Raw genomic sequence first — 18,851 nt, forward strand, 5'->3', positions numbered from 1 at the left:
TTGGTTAACGGTTAAAAAATTTGAAGGGTCGGTTAATTCGGTTAATATTATTTTGGGTCGGTTAATCGGTCGGTTAACCGATTAAACACCCCTAATTGAAGCTTGTTTAAACTCACTCATATTATTTTTTTAATTTGAAAAATATTTATATTATTTTTAATTTAATATTTAATAATTTTATCCATTTTTTTCGTTTATTAAAACTTCATATATAGGTATCTTAACAATTTTTTTAATGTTTACATTATAATACGATATATTTGAATTAATTTTTGAATGTGTTATAAATTACATAATATAAAAAAATAATATAATATTTTATGTTATAAACTTAGAAACCAGTTGAGCCGGGCCAAGCTTAGGCCTTGAATATTCAAATCGACCCATATTTTAAGCGAGCCTATTTTTTTTTTTAAACCCATTTTTCGTCCAAACACTTTCAAATTTTAAGCGGACCTTCGGACTTGAGCCTAATATTTAACTAGGTCTCGATTTAGCGCATGAACACTTCTAGTTTTGAGTCCAAACCGAGTCAACTCGAGAATTATTCAAATCCCAATATGACTGGGAAAGTGACCGGTTAAAAAAATACTGCAATGGAGCTTGATTTACACAGGGAATAACATTTACTTGGGCATAAACTTCCAGTTTGCAGAGACAATTTAGGAACCATTTGAAGAAAGTTTCAAGGAATATGTTCACACTTACTCATATGCTGCAACAATGAATTAGCTTTCCTTTGAGCTCGATTTGTCCCATTAATGGCGATTTCTTTCAACGGTTCATAAACACCGAACTGAAGTGCAGCCAATGCAAGCGACGAATTATTCAACCCGAGTTCCAAGAGTACTGAAACGGCACATTCTTTGTTCTTCGGTGTCCCGCTCCTAATAATTCCCACCAATGTCTCAACAAACGACAACCGTCCGATCTCATTCCGTCCTTCAGGGTGTGACACGAGAAGCAACAAGATCGAGAGTGCCTCATCGACCATGTCCAAGTTCTTATCGTCGAGCAAACGAAGCAATGGTGGGATAATGCCGGCTTTAATGGCTTTGGACTTGTTGGCTTGGTTTAAAGACAAGTTAAAGAGTGCAGTGGCAGCATCTTTTTTGCCTCTGATGGTACCATTTTGAAGAAGGTTTACTAATGGTGGGATCCCATTGAAGTTTCCCACAAGAATTTTGTTTTCGTTAAGCATCGATAAGCTGAATAAAGCTGCTGCGGAGTTTTCTCGAGCTTCATCAGTGCCATTTTGAAGGATCTCAATGATGGCTTTAATGGCACCTTCTCTAGCAATGAGCCTTTTGTTTGTTTCATCAATTGATAAGTTCAATAATGCAGTGACTGCGTGTTCTTGGATCTTGGAGTCTGGATAGTACAATAGCTGAACTAAACCCGGGATTCCTCCTGTGTTGGCAATGGAAATTCGATTCTCCGGGTTTTCTTTTGATAGCATTCGAATTTGCATGACCGCATCTTGTCTCACGTTCGGGTGGCTTGAAGATAGATCTTTAACCAACAAGGAGATTTCTTCCATGAGGTCGGCTGAATAGGTATCGGAAGACGGGTAGGTATCCTTCTTTGGCAGCTCAAAGTTGTTCTTCTCGCACCATTGGAGAATAAGGTTGCGGAGTGCGAAATTTGGTGCTAGAGACAAGTGATCCAAGGTCTGTCCAGTCTTTGGACAGGTTCGATGGTTTGAGTTTAGCCACTTCGTAATACTTTCTCTTTCGTAGGTCTTCAAAAACAACAACAACAACAATCATATCAGTTTTCTTGCAACATGTAAGAAGGTTTAACCAAATGCACGAGCAAATTGTAATAGCTTCAGGCCTAAGGAAACTTTAACTTTACAGGTTTAGGGTTTACGACTTTCATCTCATATATTTATAGTCCCTACATCTTTACCGCATTGAACTAGCTCGAGCTCTTATATCATCTACTTAAGCATCGAAACTTGTTTTGGAGCACAAACTCCCTCTTATGCCCCGAATCTTACGTGTATATTGCAAACACACCCGAACTCCGAACCAGGTCAAGTCCACAACCAAAAACACATCAACAATATCCAACAATATTATCTTACCTGTCCAGTTGCCACAATAACAGGATCTGTCATAATCTCCAATGTAATGGGGCAAAGAAATTCATTAGGTATCAACGAAGATTGACACCTCCGAAGAGTTCTAGTTGAAATCGGACCATCAAGCGAAACGGTCTCATCGATCCCCACGATTAGTTTGAACTTCCCCAAAAGGTCTAAGATTTGCTGTACGGTTTCATTGTGTCCACCTCTATGTTTCACAAGTTTCCAGATAGCTGCAGTTTCGGCTTTCAAATCCGCAATTGTATGCAACTCGAGCTTGTTTGCTAGTCTTTCGAGTATAGCAATGTCTGCATTTCGATCATCAGTTTTCGAGAAAACGACCATCATATCCATTGCTAATTCCATATCTTGTGTATCGGTTCGCCTCTTTGCCCTTTTAAGTTGCATTCTCATTAGCTCAACCTAAAAGCCAAAAAGTACATTATGTAAAGGGTAAAAAGTGGGAATATTTGGATACTTTCATGAACATATATGCTTGCTTTTGGAAAACACTAAGCAACATAGACCTCAAAGTGAAACAAAGAACAAGAATTAGCAACTTTTAAACCCAAATATAGAACTAAATCCAAGAGGACGAGTTAGTTTTAGATCAGATCGTTCGGATTTTAAAGTTTTCAAATCTTTTCGGTTCCGGTTGTTTTAAGCTCGAGCCAAATCAAATTTGAGACTCGTGTTCCTCGAGCCACGTCCATTTTAAGTGCTAAACTTCAAGTTCAACTCTTTTTTTAAAGTTACAATACAATTACAGACAAGATAGATTAAGTTCCGATGACTTTAAGTTCAGTTAACAGATTCCGTTAACAGATTCCGCGCATAATTTGCATATGATGTGACTCATACTCGTTAACAGATTTCTATTTTTTTAGTACAATTTCTAAACTACTCGTAAGCAGTCTCACCTTTAAATCAAAAAATAATACACCTTTAAGAACACTTAAACTCTAGTAACTCTAGTCCTCCTATAATAATTGTGCTTTCAGCTATTATTTCGAGGTCATTTTAGATCTGGCTTAGGTCATTTCGGGTTTGGATTCGAGTTAGATGGATTAATTTAGAGTTTTCAGTTAAAATTCACAAGTAAACCCAGAAATTATCAGTTATTCCAAACTTACGAAGTTAATTTCTAAAGCAATTTATGAAACCAGATAGAAGCAAAAAAAGATGAAGAAAAAAAGAACAAAGAAAGTAGATTCTGGGTTGAAAGGAATAGAAACAAAAGAAAAGGGTGAAAATTTACTTGCTCTTTCACTTCAACTGAAACTCCAAGTTCATCATAAGGCATCCCATCAAGCGCTTGGTTTAATTTATCATAAACACCATGAAATCTAGACAGCACTGCTTCACTTTCCATTGCCTAATAATTTCCACAACAAAACACGCAAAATTCCTCAATCAAATCAACAGTATTCAACACAAAATATATTAAAAAATTGAAAAAAAAATTGGGAACCAAGTGATTTACCAAATATATCTTGCTTCCATGGTTACAATTCTTCAACAATTTCTTTGCTCCAAGCAATGCTTTCTTCAAACTAACCAGAGAATCCATACCCGAACCCGAAACACCCAATGGGTTACCGACCTGATCTTTAATCTCCTCCAACAATGGAACCAAAAGCTTCAATCTCCTCACTAAATTCAAGCAATCCTTCCTCTGAGTCTTCCTAAATCCAGCGTAAGATCCAACGGTCTCTATCACTTCCATCAATTCCCTAACCATCGCCGCCGCCGCCGCCACTTCACTGTCTCCCAGAACTTCCGATGAACTCAACACCGTCGGAATCGGGCTCTCCATTGGTAACCGACACAAGCTTAGCTTTCAAAAAGGTACTTACAAATCCTTCTATACTCTCACTTCAAAAAAAAAAAACAGTGAATTATGACCAAAAAGGCAAAAAAAATGGCGGGGTCAGCCACTAATGAGCATATATAGATTCTAATTCGTTTAATAGTTTGGCGGTTTTATTGAGGACGATGTGTTTAATGACGGTTAGTTGGCGGGGTTTAGTGGTTGACTATAAGTAGTTTTCATTTTTTTTTTTTTGGGGGAGGGGGTTGTGGTGGCGGAGGGGCAAAATTTAAAAAGTGAAAAGTAATTTTTGAAAAACAGTTACACGCAGTTTTTGGTTAAATTTTACTATTAGTCCCTGTATTTTTCGAAAGTGATGCATTCAGTATTTTACTTTAATTTGATCAAAATTAGTCCCTATAATTTTTTTAATTTTCCAATTTTAGTCCTTTAGTTTTTCAAATTTTGTAATTTTAGTTCTGACCCAAATAGTAGCCAAAGACGAAGCCAGATGTTTATCTTTAGTGGGTCAAAACTAAATTATAAAATTTTAAATGTGTTAAAGTATAATTTTATCTTTGTATATGCTTGTTATTTTATAACTTTAAAGGAAAGAAACTGATTTTTTTTTCATTTTTTTTTGGGGGGGAAGAGTATTTTTACCGTTAAACAGACTTATAATTTCAAAAACTTCAAGAGACTAAAATGATAATTTGCTATTTGGGGGGCCATCGTCCCTCCTTTCCTCCTTGGGATTGCAGCAGTTAACTTTGTTTGGTTAAATTTATTTACTTGACTTGTACCATATGTATAGTTACAAATTTGGTCTATATTCTCTAATTAGATCAATCTAAGTTTCTGTACTTTTCGAATTTTGAAATTTCAATTCTAACTCAAATGAGAATTGTTTATCCATTAACTGAAATTTTAGTGAGTAATGTGAAAGTAATTAGCTTACATGACATTACATATATGATAATATGATTGACGCATCAGATTTCAAAAATAGAAAAACTTAATGAAGTTATTGTTTAGTGAGGATTGAATAAATTTTAAAAAGTATAAGGACTAAAATTGTTTAAATTAAAGTATAGAGATTAAATCTAGAACTTTCATAAAATACAGGGACTTGTAGCAGAATTTAACTTTTTTGACACTACTAGGCGTGATCACGTGCGGTATTTGTTTGTATTTTGGAAGATTAGGACCACTTTATTTTTGGCTTTTGTCTTTAGGTAAGGGTACAAGAAAATCTATTGCTTTTTGTAGGCTGAGTTTCAACCAGAAATTCAAGGGGTTGTTGATGATATAATGATTTTTTATTGAAGAAAATTTAATTTGGGAACAAGTGAAAATCAATGATGAAGATATAAAGTGGGATTGAATTATTCGTGGAGTAAACATTACATTTGGTAATTTTTTTTCAACTTCATCCATAAACTTGGATATGTTAAACTACGATGATATAATATTTTAAGAATGTGTCATAATTTTTATATTAAATATAAAAATGTAAAATTGAATAAATTTTAAAAATTTTCAATTGATAATTTACCATTATCTCATAGTTTCATGGATTAAATTAAAAAATATCAAGTTTCAAAATTAATATGGATAAAAAAATTCAAAACTCGAGTTAAAAAATTTGTCAAAGTTAGAGATTAAGTGTTACATTACCCCATTTTGACAATTGATTATTGAACCAAATAAATCTATTTTATAATTTTTCATTATTTTTAAATTATTAATACTTCAAACTAATTGAATAAAAATTAATGATTTAACTGATTTATATATAAATTCAATTATTAAAATATTGATTTTTTGTTTTCAACGAAGTAAAACAAAGTAGTAACATTAGTCTAAATCAGATTGCATCTGTATTAATTGTCGGCATGCAAAAAGCATATGATAATGGCTCTTAATCGAGATAATATATAAATAAATAAATGAATGGAAAAAAGCAGAGTTGGACCTCAAATAATGTTTGCCAGCTCAAGTTGCCAGTATGCTACTGCACTAAAAATAATGGATTTGGATTTAACCTAATTTCTTCATATTTTTTGTGGATGTGGTCATCTAAATAGTTAAAAGGCTCAAATCTTCATTGAAAACCAGTATGTGGTCTGCATTAACGGGATGCTGAAGCAGTAGAACTGCTTAATCCCATTTTCCGCCCCCAGCATTGCGAGTTGCTCGATGAACTTTGTTCCGATTAAAATTTCGATTTTTCCATAAATCATATACTTGTCGGGCCGCTGATGTTGTGCGAGGTCTTGCAAGTTGCCATACTCGACGTAATTTCCACCGCTGATCATGGATAATATCTTGATTTAAAGAACACAAAGTTCCAATTACCTGAACCAAAAATAATTTAAACCCGCAATAATCCAAACTCGAGATTAATTCAAAACAAAATGACCTAAAAATCTTAAACGGAAAATAAGACAAGAAAATATATGCATAAAAAAAATCTAATATGAATTAGTAACGTTTCAAATGTTGTGCTTATACGTATGTATATATATATATATATATCCAGTGCAAGAATACAGTAGCAGCATCAGTCCAAAACTTTCTGGGCAACGATTTCTAGACATCAGTGAAAGCTTGGCTCGGCTTTAAGACATTCAGACATCAACTCATAAAAACATGAGCAAAAATGTCTCAATCATGTATGAGATAGCCAAGCCATAGTAAAAATTATATAACACGACATCTATTATACTAGATCTCCCGTTTCCGTAAATAACCTGCATAAATGATCGGCTCGGTTGACAGATATTATACCGACAGAAGCAAATTCAAATGAAATTTTCAGTCACCTCGTGCAGAAACAATGCTCTTGAGTGTTTCAACCATGCTAGCCAGCCCACAAGCTATGGATGGAAGGGTGATGTCTGCCTGAATCTCTCAGGTGTGTCGTATGTTCGGATAGCTACTTATACATCTAAGTTTTAATCCTTTGTAACCCATCTATGGCCCCTAATCTGATATCTACCATGGCTCGGATCGCTACTGCTTTCTCCTCCGCTTTCCCCGCTTGTATGTCCTGATTTTTCCTTGGTATATCCTGATTTTCCACGATGTTTCTTTCCCCTTGCAACCGCGCTATCACTCATACTACCATTTAAGAAGGGATCATCTATACCACGAATTACCTTCCGTGCAGATGGGGTAATGAAACTATCATCCCTCGCCTTTTTCTTGTCTTTGCCATGCTTCTTTATGTTTTCAGAGATTTTATGTAGTTTCTCATTGAACTTGTTGATCCCCTTCTCGACAGGCTCAACTGCTTGGTTTACCGTAAATTTTACATCGTTTACAATCTGAACAAGCAAAAAGAGTGGAGTCAGCACTAGTAACATCAACATGCTGTTACGAAAGATCAAAAAACCCCATGAAAAAACATAGTGAGATACTTAATGAATCCTATCCATCCAAGGGTATAACAGGAGAACTTTCGGGTAAGTTACTAATATCCAAACATGCATCGAAATTGCACTATTAGCATAAAACCGAATACTTACATATTCACCACCACCAATAAATACATCCCTCATACTTTCTTTGATGGTCATTCCACCTCGAGCCTCTATGTCAGGCTGAGGCAGGCGTAGCTTTGTGGGTCTTTCACTGTCCCTAACCTCATCAGGATCCAGAGGGGAATCAACGGATGCATAGTCTCCAAGGACTGAAACACTTCCAGGAACATGATCTCCCATTAGTTTATAAGGTTCGGATGGGAAAACGTATATGTGAACAACAGAAGCAATGGCCATCTGCGCTGAAGGAATACCACGACATGTTAAACTTTCATATCAGTAAAAGACTTGTAGACTTTACAAGCATTTTGAATATACCGATAGATAAATCGGTAGCTTAATTAATACACAGATGCATAACTATAGTGAATAAAGTACTACCTAGAAGAACTACATTGGTGATTCAAGACATCTACCTCTATACAAATTATGAAGTCTTGGACACTTGACTTAAGCTGCAAGCTTTCGGCAATCGGACTTCTAAACAGACCAAGAGCGGAAAAAAGGGCGATCGCCACACCTTGCCACCAAGTTAAGAACACGATTGATTTAAATGTCAAAAACTTCGCCAAAGGCTTTATGTATGCCAGTTCATCCTTTGTGACAGTATAAAATTGAATTAAACAGTACAATGCCCATGATTGACTAAAATTAAGAACCACAGCCATATAAGGATACCTGAAAAACAGGAACAAAGACAGATAATGAGAACAAAATTTTGTTGATTAAATTCTGTCATTAGTACCTCTACTATGTGTAGTCTTTGTACTATAATTTGGTTACTTTTAGTCCCTATACATTATGAACTTTAAAATTTCAGTCCTAACCAAACAATAACAGTTAAATTCATTAGGTTCTGTAATTGCCAAAATCTAATATGGCACGCATATTATCACATATATAATGTCATATCAACTTACTATTTTCACATATTACTCACAAAAAAGTTAGTTACGGATTTCAAGACGGTTGTTTGCGTAAAGATTGAAATTTTAAAATTTGAAAAATATAGGGACTAATAAATGATCTAATTGAAGAAAATAGACTAAATCTACCACTTTAGGCATAGTACAGGACTAATAGCAAAATTCAGCCAATCAGATTTAACTACTACCATTTGGTCAAAACTAAACGAATTTGAAAAGTACAATGACTAAAATTGACCAATTTGAAAAGTACAAAGATTAAAATTGACCAAATTAAAGTACAAAGACTAAATCCACAACTTATTTAGAGTACAGGGGCTTATAGCAGAATTTGACCAAATTTTGCTTCACTAATTAGTATTTAAAACAATTGCTTGCGCTAGCAAGTGAAATCATAGATCATCTTACCCACATCCCCATTTGAATTCTCCTTCACAATATACACCAAAAGCTTCAAGAATTACTGCTAAAAGTGCAGTCAATAACTTGATTATCATCTGCCAACAAAGCATATAAACTTTGTTAAAATAGAACCAATGACAGAAGCAAAATTGATGATTTATTTCAAAAAGTTAAAGAGCACTTACATATTGGACAATGCCGAACTTGATAACTTGGTAAAACCATTGACCAAGTTTCCATGGTTTTAGGAAATAATTCATAGGAAAAGGGTGCTTAACAGTTCCCTTATCACAATCGAGGTCCAATAGTGGAGTTAAAGAACTTGCATACCCTAGTCTTTCCATGAATTGAATAGTCCTCTCTTCGCCACCTTAAAATAAACAGTACCTCGATTTTGAAAATTGATGACCATTATAGAATAGAGAAGAAAAACGCAAAATGAAACATTTAACAAGGGTTGTCAAAGCCCAAAAAACTAGTCAAATGCATAAACACTAGCATGTATAGTCAGTTTGACAGAATAGTCCAGTTTTTTATGTGTCATCAATTGATCATACAAATTTATTTATTCTTAAACCGTATGAAGATAAAAAGGTAAAGCATTGAAATGTCTCCTGGAGACATTTCAATAATATATGGACATTCAGAATTCAGATTCAAGGGTATAAGCAAACCAAACAACAAAGAAGATGCCACTACAGTAACCGTAATCTCAATGAAATAACATGCGAATCAAGAAATAAAAATCTTTATTTGAACTATAACGCTGTTGAAGCAGACATACCTAAGCAAGCAACAAGGTATCTTCCAAAGCAATACATGGCAAACGATTCATAGCAATCACGTAGTATTGAACAATCAACACTAATTGATGGATTCACCAGTGATACAAACTGTTAAAAGGAATCTGGGTTAGCAAGACAGACAATAACATACCATTGCACAAGATACATGCTGCAAAGAAAATACCATGTACAAGTACTGAACCTGAATAAAAAATAATATTTCATATGAACACATAACTAACTACTACACATTTAATGTGAATTCCAGTTAACAGTATCAGACTACACCATTCAAGATTCATAACAATAATTTTCCATTATTTGATCATGTATAGTGATCTCAAACGCCAACCATTGTACTTGAAATTTCAAAAAGTCTATCATGATGCTTTGATTTCAGAAATTTCCTATAGCAAGCACCTTTAGAAGCAAACTTTTCCAGCAATCATCATAAATTTCATTTCAGACTTGTATTCCATGATCATCAGACAACAGTTTCGACTTTCGAGCATTGTTCAGTCTTACAGTATCAAAAAAACACATAATTATCATCAAATACAACTTAAAAATTAATGAAAACACCACGTTTTACAAGATCTGAACTACACATAACATCTAGCTTTACGATTCAAAAGTTTTCAACCTAAGAAAAAAACAAGTCAAAATCCGATTCAGAACAAAAAAAACTCACTGATTCTATGGAATAGCAAGGAACCATAAGAATAACTCCGATTAAAAATTTCTGCTCCTGCAAGTCCAAAAAAAACAGAAAGAGAAGTCAATCACAGTAAACAAGCTTAAAAAAAGCCTATAAAAAAAAACTAACCTCCGGATTTTTGTAAGAAGCGAGGTGCTCGAAGATGAGATATATTGAAAGAGTGAGCGTAATGACTAAAAGCAATCCAGCTATAAAAGTCGCCCAAAGAGGAGGCGAATAACTCAATAGATAATCCGTAATCTTCATTAGCTACTAGAACAACAACAACTTTCTTTTTACTTTGAAAATAATCAGCATAATTCTGTTTCCATTTCAAAAATTAAAAAAAAATCAAATTCAACAGAAGATCATCCCTAGTTTTTTGTTTAATTGAAAATTTTAATGTTTGAAATTGACCAGAAATGGAAAATTTTGAAAACCTAAAACTCAGTCAGAGCGAGAAATGAAGCTCCGACACGGACGCTGTCCGTCGTTGATCTGTGTTTTTTTTTGGTCTAACAGTTATTGGATATTACTTTAATGCCCCCTTTAGAAAGAAAAGGCTTTAAGGGAAGGGGAATTTTTTTTTTTTAGTTGCGTGTAAATCTAAACATCCTACATAGCAGATTTTTTGTTGGGGGGGGGGGGAATGAAATTAGGATTCCGTACCAAACTGAAACTAGACAACTTTAGGCATCAAATGAAATTCAAAATTATTTCGTTATTGGAATATCCAAAAATAAATTTCGAATAACTCCTAAATTTTATAGGGTAAATTCTACCTAAGGTTATTGAACTATTAATAAATTTATATTTTGATCATTTAACTTCATAATGATCATCACAATTTGAAAGTTTTTATATAAATTACTTACTATTAAAATCGTTATTGTATGATTTTCTTTTTTTGCATTGCTTACACTAATCAAAAGCTCTTCTTAGCCTTCTCTTTTATAGTTTATTTTTTTTATGAAACTGTTTTGAATGACATGAATCTATGAATCAAAATTAATATAGTTTTCTTCTTCGATTTTTGACATTGATTGTCAAAATCGACTTGGATATAAAGTATGTTCTTCCACTTATTGATGGGTAATGATCTACCGTACTAATTATCGAATCACTACTTAGAACTCACTAATAGAACTTTTTAAAAAAATATACATACCAATCCAATGAATTAAATAAAATGTCAAATTTGTTCAATGAGTTAAATGAAAATTTTTTAAATAATTCAATGATCATTTTATAACTTTTAAAGTTTAGTTTAGTGAGCTCGGATGGAATTTACCCTTAAAATATTCCACACATCACATTCAAACTAAAATAATAATAAATAATGGTACAACACTGAAATTTTTAAAATTCAGTTAAATTACTTAAAAATTAGATATCAATTTAAAATTTAAACAAGAAAGAGTCTTAATATACCTTCCAATATATGTTTTTATTGATAATAAAGAAATCTCCATTCAAACACAAATTCAGAACAATTTAAGTTGAAATCGAGAATGTTAATTTAATTCATTTTTTTACTATATAAACAAATATATTCAAATGATGTCGAATAGTTTAATAGGAAAAAACAGAAAGTGACAAAGAAACCTAAATAAACAAATATATAAAATGAACTCAAAGATATAAACTCAATTTTTTACTAAAATATTCAAAGGAACTTGTTGAGGGTTCTATTCTCGTGTTGTTTGCTGAACAGTCGATCAGACCATCGAATAGTGGAGGTATTTTGCCCGGCGTGACTATACTCAATTTTAATCCTGAATTTTATCTCTCTACTATGAGAAAAGCTCAAAGGGAGTCATGAGAGAGCTAATCCACCAAGGAAATGCTTTAGAATGTGACTAAGCGCTGTCTAAACTCTATGGACCGCTTTGGGCCCTTCTCGAATTATGAGAGACAAGAGGCAGACTAAAACTAAACATAGACACCTCAGGCATAATACCTCTACTGTTTGAGGATTTGATCAATTACTCAGCGGACGACACTTCAAAAACTTCTCCTAAAAGAGAGCCGACCCCCTCAACAGAATTCCATATGACCAAAATTACCAACTAGTAATACCGGTTATTGCTGGAACAATAATGTTAACCGAACTAAGACTCAATCAGCAATACCAGCCTTATGCTATTTCACAAAAAAACCTACAACTAGACAAATTACCAACTCATTCTAATTCTAAGATTTGATACAAAAATAAAGCATGAGACATCAAGATGTGCCGACTGGGCCTAAAGCATTATCTAGATAATGGCAACTCAACAAACGAAACAAATGTGTGTTTATGGTATCACTTTTCTTCCAGCCTCCGAAGCACTGATTCAGCAAAGCTTTGTTGTCTGCAAGTGCAAAATCATCCATTTAGAGTACCATTCTTAGTTCTAAACACCAACCCCAAACCAAAAACCAGCTCAGCAATTCAAAGCATTAACACTAAATAATGAACAGCATTGTACATGATGTCTCATACCACGGAAACTAATAACTAATAACCGATTCAGTACAAAGAAAAAGTAGTCTATGTTAACGATATAGTGAAAAAGTTACTGGAAAAGGGTGCCTCTTGAGTAAGTCAAGGACTAGAAATATCTTAATAAGGGTAGGCAGCAGGCTAACAAGGACAAGGGACCTAATTGTAGCCATGTGGATACATTATTTCAGATGCATCAAAAGATATATCTGTGGCATTAATGACAGTAACATGAACTACCAAGAATGACCTCATAGTTCCAACTACCATTTAAGATGGTCCATGTGTCTATGCACTTAAATGTGATACGCATTATAGGAAAAATTAAACATTAGTTAGTGTCATCTATGTGAGATACAATGGAGTTCTAAATATATCAGATTTTAACAAAACCTGGAAAGATGGAAAGGAATCGGAGAGGATTGTCTTACTTTCGCTCTCTATGTTTGGGGCTAGGGCGAGAGTACTTCAAATAACCATCCCATGGAACCTTCTTAAGACCTGCTCGAACGGATATTATGTCTCTGACCCTGTATAATAGAAGGATATCGACTGAATCAAAGCTATTGCTTTCTAGAAAATTTTATGAAGGCCAGACTTTGTGTGTATTAATAATAAGAGATGAATTAAGTGTATTAACCATTATCCTTAGTTACCTCTCTGCAAATTCAATTGGTGTTTCGTCAGGTCTTAGATTCTGCGGCTCGAGGTACCACACATCACAAACAACGGCCCATGATGTCATAAGCTGCAACAGATGCATTGTGAAGGACTGCCTGCAGGACATGCAATATTGGTAAGATGCCACAGGTATCACAAACAGCAACACGATGCATTAATGCTAGTTATGCATAGGAACAGGTAAACACTCGGTGATTAATTCCTTACTTTCGGCTATTCCAAAATGCATCAACAAAAATTTTATTGTACTTTATTGCAATCGGGCAAATTGTGCAACCAAGTTCGAATGCACCCTAAACATCATCAGAGAAACCAAGTTAAAGAGGAAGAAAGCGTAAGAAGGGAACACTGAGAGCAGCTCTCCTCAAATACTAACAGCTATACCTTCTTAAACATAACACTGTATTGATTGTTTACACAGGTCCCTTCAGGAAATATGAGAAGAGGATTATTGTCAACACCTTGACTGTGTTCCCTTAACCTGAAATTAACAAGTTTACATGATCATGAAATGGAAAATATATTGATATAAATAATTTCCCTATTCTGATTGAACTTACTTCTTTGTTACAGTTTCCCGATCTTTTGCCTCAGAACGGTTAAACCAAATACATCCTACACTCTCTAAAATGGTGCTCTGCAGTAGTCCTAAATGTAGAAAGAAATCAAATAGATTATTTCATTCTGATTGCATGCAAAATATAATCCTTCAACAGTATCATCAAAATCTATTTTCGTGAAAGCAAAAACAGCAGAGCACCTGGAATTGTTTTCTTTCATGAAAATATAAAAAGCTGCATCGTAACTTTTAAAGCATATCCGTTTTAATTTTTTCACTTTAAAGTTATCACCAAATTTAGTCCATAACAGGCATCATGGAAACTATTAAACTACAAAACAAGGACATGCAGTTTTATGTAACTAACAACTAGGTACTAAACATATTTCTGAATAAGAGGGTGATTAGCACTATAAGAGTAATGGTTTATGGAATGGCCATAAAACCTTGAAGCTCATGGAAACAGAAATAGAAATATCAGCTGATCAAGAATCAATTGCAACATTAAAAATCAATAAACACCGTCTTAAGTGTTTGCACTACTACTTACCAACCCATCCAGGGTGCTTCTGCATAATGACAGCAAATGAACTCATCTGTTCTAATATGATGAAATCGATCATAGATGTATGATTGGCCACAAACACCTATTCAATTCATTGTAGGAAAGATACATTTTAATTTCCAAAGGCACACATCCTAAAGGTGTACTGCAGTAACAGAGCAGAACCCCAAACGAAATAAAAATTAAAGTAAATTAGATATACAGACAAGGGAACAAGGAAGACTACAGAATGCAAAAAGAAGGGTCAGCTAAACCTGCTTGGGCCGCATGCTAGGCCGCGGCCCATGGTAATTAATCACTCCAGTCCAGGATGCAACAAAGAAGCTGCAGATTAACTCCACCAAAGCCCTCTGAAAAAGAAAATATAATGATCTGGGGCATAAACAATGCATGCGGTAAATCTACTAGAAATAGGTGTAATGCACAACCTTGCTAGTAGGATACAGAAAATTCCAAATGAAATGCCAAAACTGGCCTCTTAAGAATTTTAAAGCTTTTCATTCCTCATATTTAATGATATGAAACCACCACACACACACAAGCGTACACTTATACAAAGAGACAACAGAGACGTAAAAGCTGCACAAACTAGAAATGCGTAAAGTTCACACCTCCATATTTTTCTGCAACTTATCGTGCCCTTTGAGTAGGAGGTGTACAGGGATGAAGCATGACAGAAATATTATCCATCCTACTGTCAAAACTATAACCCTGCATATTTAACAGCACAATGGAAGCTCAGAAACATGAGTATTTCAACATATGATACACTACCTAACTAACCTCTAAAATGAACATAAAGTAAACTTCATTCAAACATGAAACATCATGCATTAAAAAATGAAATGTTACTTTTGAGAAGTTCAATGGCTGACCCTCACAGAGAATAAAATCAAGTACCGGATTACCACACCACAACTATGAGACACTACCTAATTAACCTTGAAACAAACATAAAGTAAACTTTCATTCAAAGATGAACCAACATGCATAAAAAAATGCAATGTTACTTATGAAAAGTTCAATGGCTAACCTCACAGGGAATAAAATCAAGTAAAGGGTTACCACACAACACCGGAGAGGAAGCAAATACACATTTCAGTTCCATAATACAATACCTAACTAACCTCAAAAACTAACATAAAGTAAAACTTTCATTCAAACATTAACCATCATGCATCAAACAATTCAATGTTACTTTCGAGAAGTTCAATAGCTAACCTCACAGGGAATAAAATCAAGTATCGGATTACCACACCACACCACCAAAGAGGAAACAAATACACATTCCAGTTCCACGGTTCGGGAGGATTCGACTTAAAACATCGCGTGAACGAATCCTGCTCATCAATCACACAGCTATAATCAAGTGAATCATGAAAATTTTTGAGCATATACTTAAAAGATCAAGATCAAAACATCACGGTTAGTAGACATTTCAAATGTAGCTCCCACCCAAATACAATATATATAGCATGCATGTTGATATTCAAAAATCAGTTGCTTTCGTCAATTATTATAAACACGCAGAAGTTTTAAAATGAAAATTGAGGAACAAAGAGCTCACATCAACAATGGCACCAGCAGCTTCAGTTAAAGTAGGAGAAATATCGAGTAAATTGCATCTGAAACCAAATCAAAAACCCTAAATAAAGTAATTAAGTGATTTTTAAGAGAAATTAGAAAGAAAAAAAGGATGGCTTAAGGGAGGAGTGAAATTTACAGGCGAAGCTTGCCGACGGGCTTGTGAATGGAGGATCCGGAAGGGAGATAATCTTCAATGTTGGGTCGATCCAAGTCCAATTCGGAGCTTGATGGGATCAGCTCCCCTCCTTTACCACTGCTCATTTGGTTCTTCTCTCTGTCTCTTCTTTTTTTCCTTCGTTCAGTGTGGTTTGGTTGTTGTGTTTGCAATTTGACTGTTGGGATTTGTTTGATTTTCGACGCCTGTTTTTTTTCGATAATAACGATAAAACAAACATTTGGGATAATATAACTTTTGGCCCCTGAATTTGGTAACTATGTTCACTTTTATCTTCACTTTAGCACTTGAACTTAACAATTAAATTCATTTTCATCCTTGAACTTAAAAATATAAAATTTAATGATGTAATATAATCTCATAGTTCATATCATCACTTAAAATTTTAAAAATTGTATAAAATTTCAAGTAATGATATGAGATAATCTTATAGTATCATATTTAATATTTTAATAATTAAATTCGTAATTAAAATAGATCATACTATTAATTTTTATTTAACTAATTTAACCAGTTCAACTACAAATTCAATAATATTTAAATAAATAATCCAAATTTTAAAAAATAAAAAAATTATTAAATCAGTTCAACTATAAATTGGATTTCCATAACTTCTCATGACTATTCCTTCCTTGGGAGCACCTTGTCAGGTCAACCCTTTGACTGACAAGTATACAAGTTTGACAGTATTCTCGATAGGATACATGCAATTTATCCAATATTGTCCAACCCAAAGAGCCCCATACACATCATAGCGCCACGCTGCCACCCTACTTAGACCACTGGTATAAGCCATTTGCTTGCTAAGGCTCTAACTGTAAAGTAACTTGTGACACAGTAGGATAGAGGAAAATATTTGTGTATAAAGTGAGACCCTAACAAGAAATGTAGAGTAACTCCAATCCATTACTCTAGAATTAAGAAAATCACCGCCATTATTACTTCACCTTCCTTCAACCTACCTCCTATACCACCGTACGACTTTCTGCCCAACTAGATGAATAGTTCACTTTTACATTTAATCCACTAAAACAAGTTCAATTATTTCTCTGCTTTCATTTATTCTATTTTGGTAAAGCGATATCACGTAAAATATTTTTTATTTTTTAAAATATAAGATGATAATTATTTTTGGATTAAAGTTTTTCCTGAATAATTATTATTTTAACTTGTTCTAACTATGAGTTGTTCTTAATATAGAAATTGTTTCGACTTTTTTTGATAAAGTTTATTTTGAATAGTGGCTCTTTTATGAAAACACAATTGTTCTAAATACAATATGTTTTAAAAAAAGGTTATTTTAAACATAACTATTCCTGAAACGCTATTGTTCTAAGCAAGAGTTGTTTTCAACTTTAGCTATTTTCAACAAGAATTGTTCTTTGGATGGCAGATGTTTTAACTAAAATCTATTCTGAACATAGCTATTCTAAGCATAATTATTATCAAACAACGGTTGTTCTGAATAGCAACTATTCTAAACAAGATTGGTTACTTTAGAAGGGATACACACAATTTCCTAAAATATAATATTTTTTTTTATTTTAAGAAAGAAATAAAATGTTAGTAACCAAAATTGAGTATCTACATTTTCCTCAATTCTCATGCAAGAAGAATATAGTAACAATAAATGAATAAAACAATTATATACTTGCAAAATAAAATAAAATTCATGTTATGTAGAAAAATAAAAAGGAAATTGAATTTTCCACTTTGTTGCCCCCTGTATGAATTTTTGTTTTGATGAAAGAAAAATTGATGTATAAAAACATGTGTATTTATAGAAAAACATGACGATGTTTTCTCTTAAAAAATTAAGAACAATGTGCTAGAATGTTTCTAAAAATTTTAGAATAACAAGCTATATTAAAAATAACAATGATGATGATAATAATAAAATTGGTAAGAATATTGGGACGAACATGCAAGAGTTTTTCTGAAAATTTTGAGAAGAGCAAGTATGGAAGAGAATGACTTGTTTTTCCCTAAAACTTTGGGAATAGCAAGTTAGTGTTTCTCTTGAAAAATTTGAGAATAACAGTAAGTAGTGTTTTGCTAAAAAATTTCAACAACTAAATTAAGTGTTTAATGATTTTGGAACAACGTGTTATAACGTTTCCATAAAAGGGTAAGAACACTCTAGTAAAGTGTTTCTGAAACAACTTGTCATAACATTTCTATGAAAAAGTGGGAACACTCAAGTAGAATATTTTTCGAATAACCTTTTGTAAGGTTTCCCTAAGCAACTAACAATAGTGTTTCCCTAATAATTTAGAAACAAGTTAGCATTGCATTTCTCGAATAATATGGTAGTTTAGGGTAGGTATAGATAGAAGGTGTGTTTACTTGCGTTTAATGCAAAAATAACAGTGACGGTAAGATTAAATACTATAACAATATTGTACCGTAAGATAAAAAGTAAACTCAACGCACTACTCATCTAAACTCACACTTAAAAAGTCTTAAAAGATTGCGTCCAATGCAAATTAATATATCATGGTGTTTGGACCCTTCGCCATTCTGATGGATCATATGCGAGTGATGA

At 33.5% G+C, this 18,851-nt stretch overlaps 3 protein-coding genes across 6 annotated transcripts; all 3 read right to left on the reverse strand.

Moving 5' to 3' along the window:
• Positions 1-544: 544 nt before the first annotated feature.
• On the reverse strand, positions 545-4,127 carry LOC108474519 (U-box domain-containing protein 15-like). Its single transcript, XM_017776466.2, has 4 exons — positions 3,573-4,127; positions 3,348-3,464; positions 2,090-2,512; positions 545-1,741 (listed from the first exon to the last, which is right to left on the reverse strand). The coding sequence occupies exons 1-4, from the start codon at positions 3,903-3,905 to the stop codon at positions 686-688; spliced, it is 1,929 nt and encodes a 642-aa protein (XP_017631955.1). The 5' UTR covers positions 3,906-4,127; the 3' UTR covers positions 545-685.
• A 1,629-nt stretch (positions 4,128-5,756) lies between these two features.
• LOC108474445 (protein LAZ1-like) lies at positions 5,757-10,977 on the reverse strand. 4 transcript variants are annotated; one of them, XR_001869899.2, is made up of 9 exons: positions 10,384-10,970; positions 10,249-10,305; positions 9,557-9,665; positions 8,958-9,142; positions 8,779-8,867; positions 7,861-8,122; positions 7,430-7,681; positions 6,725-7,228; positions 5,757-6,257 (listed from the first exon to the last, which is right to left on the reverse strand). XR_001869899.2 is itself a non-coding variant. In XM_053025346.1 (9 exons), exons 2-9 carry the CDS (start codon positions 10,519-10,521, stop codon positions 6,857-6,859), a joined length of 1,464 nt encoding a protein of 487 aa, XP_052881306.1. In that variant the 5' UTR covers positions 10,522-10,576; positions 10,695-10,970; the 3' UTR covers positions 6,360-6,856. The 4 variants fall into 4 exon arrangements, 3 of the variants coding, with proteins under 3 accessions (XP_052881306.1, XP_017631854.1, XP_017631856.1); XM_053025346.1 differs by lacking the exon at positions 5,757-6,257 and having other exon boundaries at positions 6,360-7,228; positions 10,384-10,576; positions 10,695-10,970; XM_017776365.2 differs by lacking the exon at positions 5,757-6,257 and having other exon boundaries at positions 6,360-7,228.
• Positions 10,978-11,876: 899 nt separating this feature from the next.
• LOC108474662 (glycerol-3-phosphate acyltransferase 9-like) lies at positions 11,877-16,500 on the reverse strand. Its single transcript, XM_017776655.2, has 12 exons — positions 16,268-16,500; positions 16,112-16,169; positions 15,766-15,884; positions 15,156-15,255; positions 14,799-14,894; positions 14,530-14,626; positions 13,981-14,068; positions 13,805-13,901; positions 13,628-13,713; positions 13,396-13,515; positions 13,171-13,269; positions 11,877-12,608 (listed from the first exon to the last, which is right to left on the reverse strand). Exons 1-12 carry the CDS (start codon positions 16,390-16,392, stop codon positions 12,560-12,562), a joined length of 1,134 nt encoding a protein of 377 aa, XP_017632144.1. The 5' UTR covers positions 16,393-16,500; the 3' UTR covers positions 11,877-12,559.
• Positions 16,501-18,851: the final 2,351 nt, after the last annotated feature.

This window comes from Gossypium arboreum, chromosome 3 (genome assembly GCF_025698485.1).
Source record: "Gossypium arboreum isolate Shixiya-1 chromosome 3, ASM2569848v2, whole genome shotgun sequence".
NCBI classification, from domain to species: Eukaryota; Viridiplantae; Streptophyta; class Magnoliopsida; order Malvales; family Malvaceae; genus Gossypium; species Gossypium arboreum.

Excerpts from the sequence above, each read along its gene's own strand:
- LOC108474519 (XM_017776466.2), bottom strand. The coding sequence starts at position 3,905 with ATGGAGAGCCCGATTCCGACGGTGTTGAGTTCATCGGAAGTTCTGGGA. Across the intron at positions 3,465-3,572 it reads ATGGAAGCAAGATATATTTG|GCAATGGAAAGTGAAGCAGT; the intron begins GTAAATCACTTG and ends GGAAATTATTAG. Across the intron at positions 1,742-2,089 it reads TTATTGTGGCAACTGGACAG|ACCTACGAAAGAGAAAGTAT; the intron begins GTAAGATAATAT and ends TTGTTTTTGAAG.
- LOC108474445 (XM_053025346.1), bottom strand. The coding sequence starts at position 10,521 with ATGAAGATTACGGATTATCTATTGAGTTATTCGCCTCCTCTTTGGGCG. Across the intron at positions 8,868-8,957 it reads AGTTCGGCATTGTCCAATAT|ATGATAATCAAGTTATTGAC; the intron begins GTAAGTGCTCTT and ends CTTTGTTGGCAG. Across the intron at positions 8,123-8,778 it reads GAATTCAAATGGGGATGTGG|GTATCCTTATATGGCTGTGG; the intron begins GTAAGATGATCT and ends CCTGTTTTTCAG.
- LOC108474662 (XM_017776655.2), bottom strand. The coding sequence starts at position 16,392 with ATGAGCAGTGGTAAAGGAGGGGAGCTGATCCCATCAAGCTCCGAATTG. Across the intron at positions 15,885-16,111 it reads CTGCTGGTGCCATTGTTGAT|GATTCGTTCACGCGATGTTT; the intron begins GTGAGCTCTTTG and ends ATTGATGAGCAG. Across the intron at positions 13,902-13,980 it reads CGGGAAACTGTAACAAAGAA|GTTAAGGGAACACAGTCAAG; the intron begins GTAAGTTCAATC and ends TGTTAATTTCAG.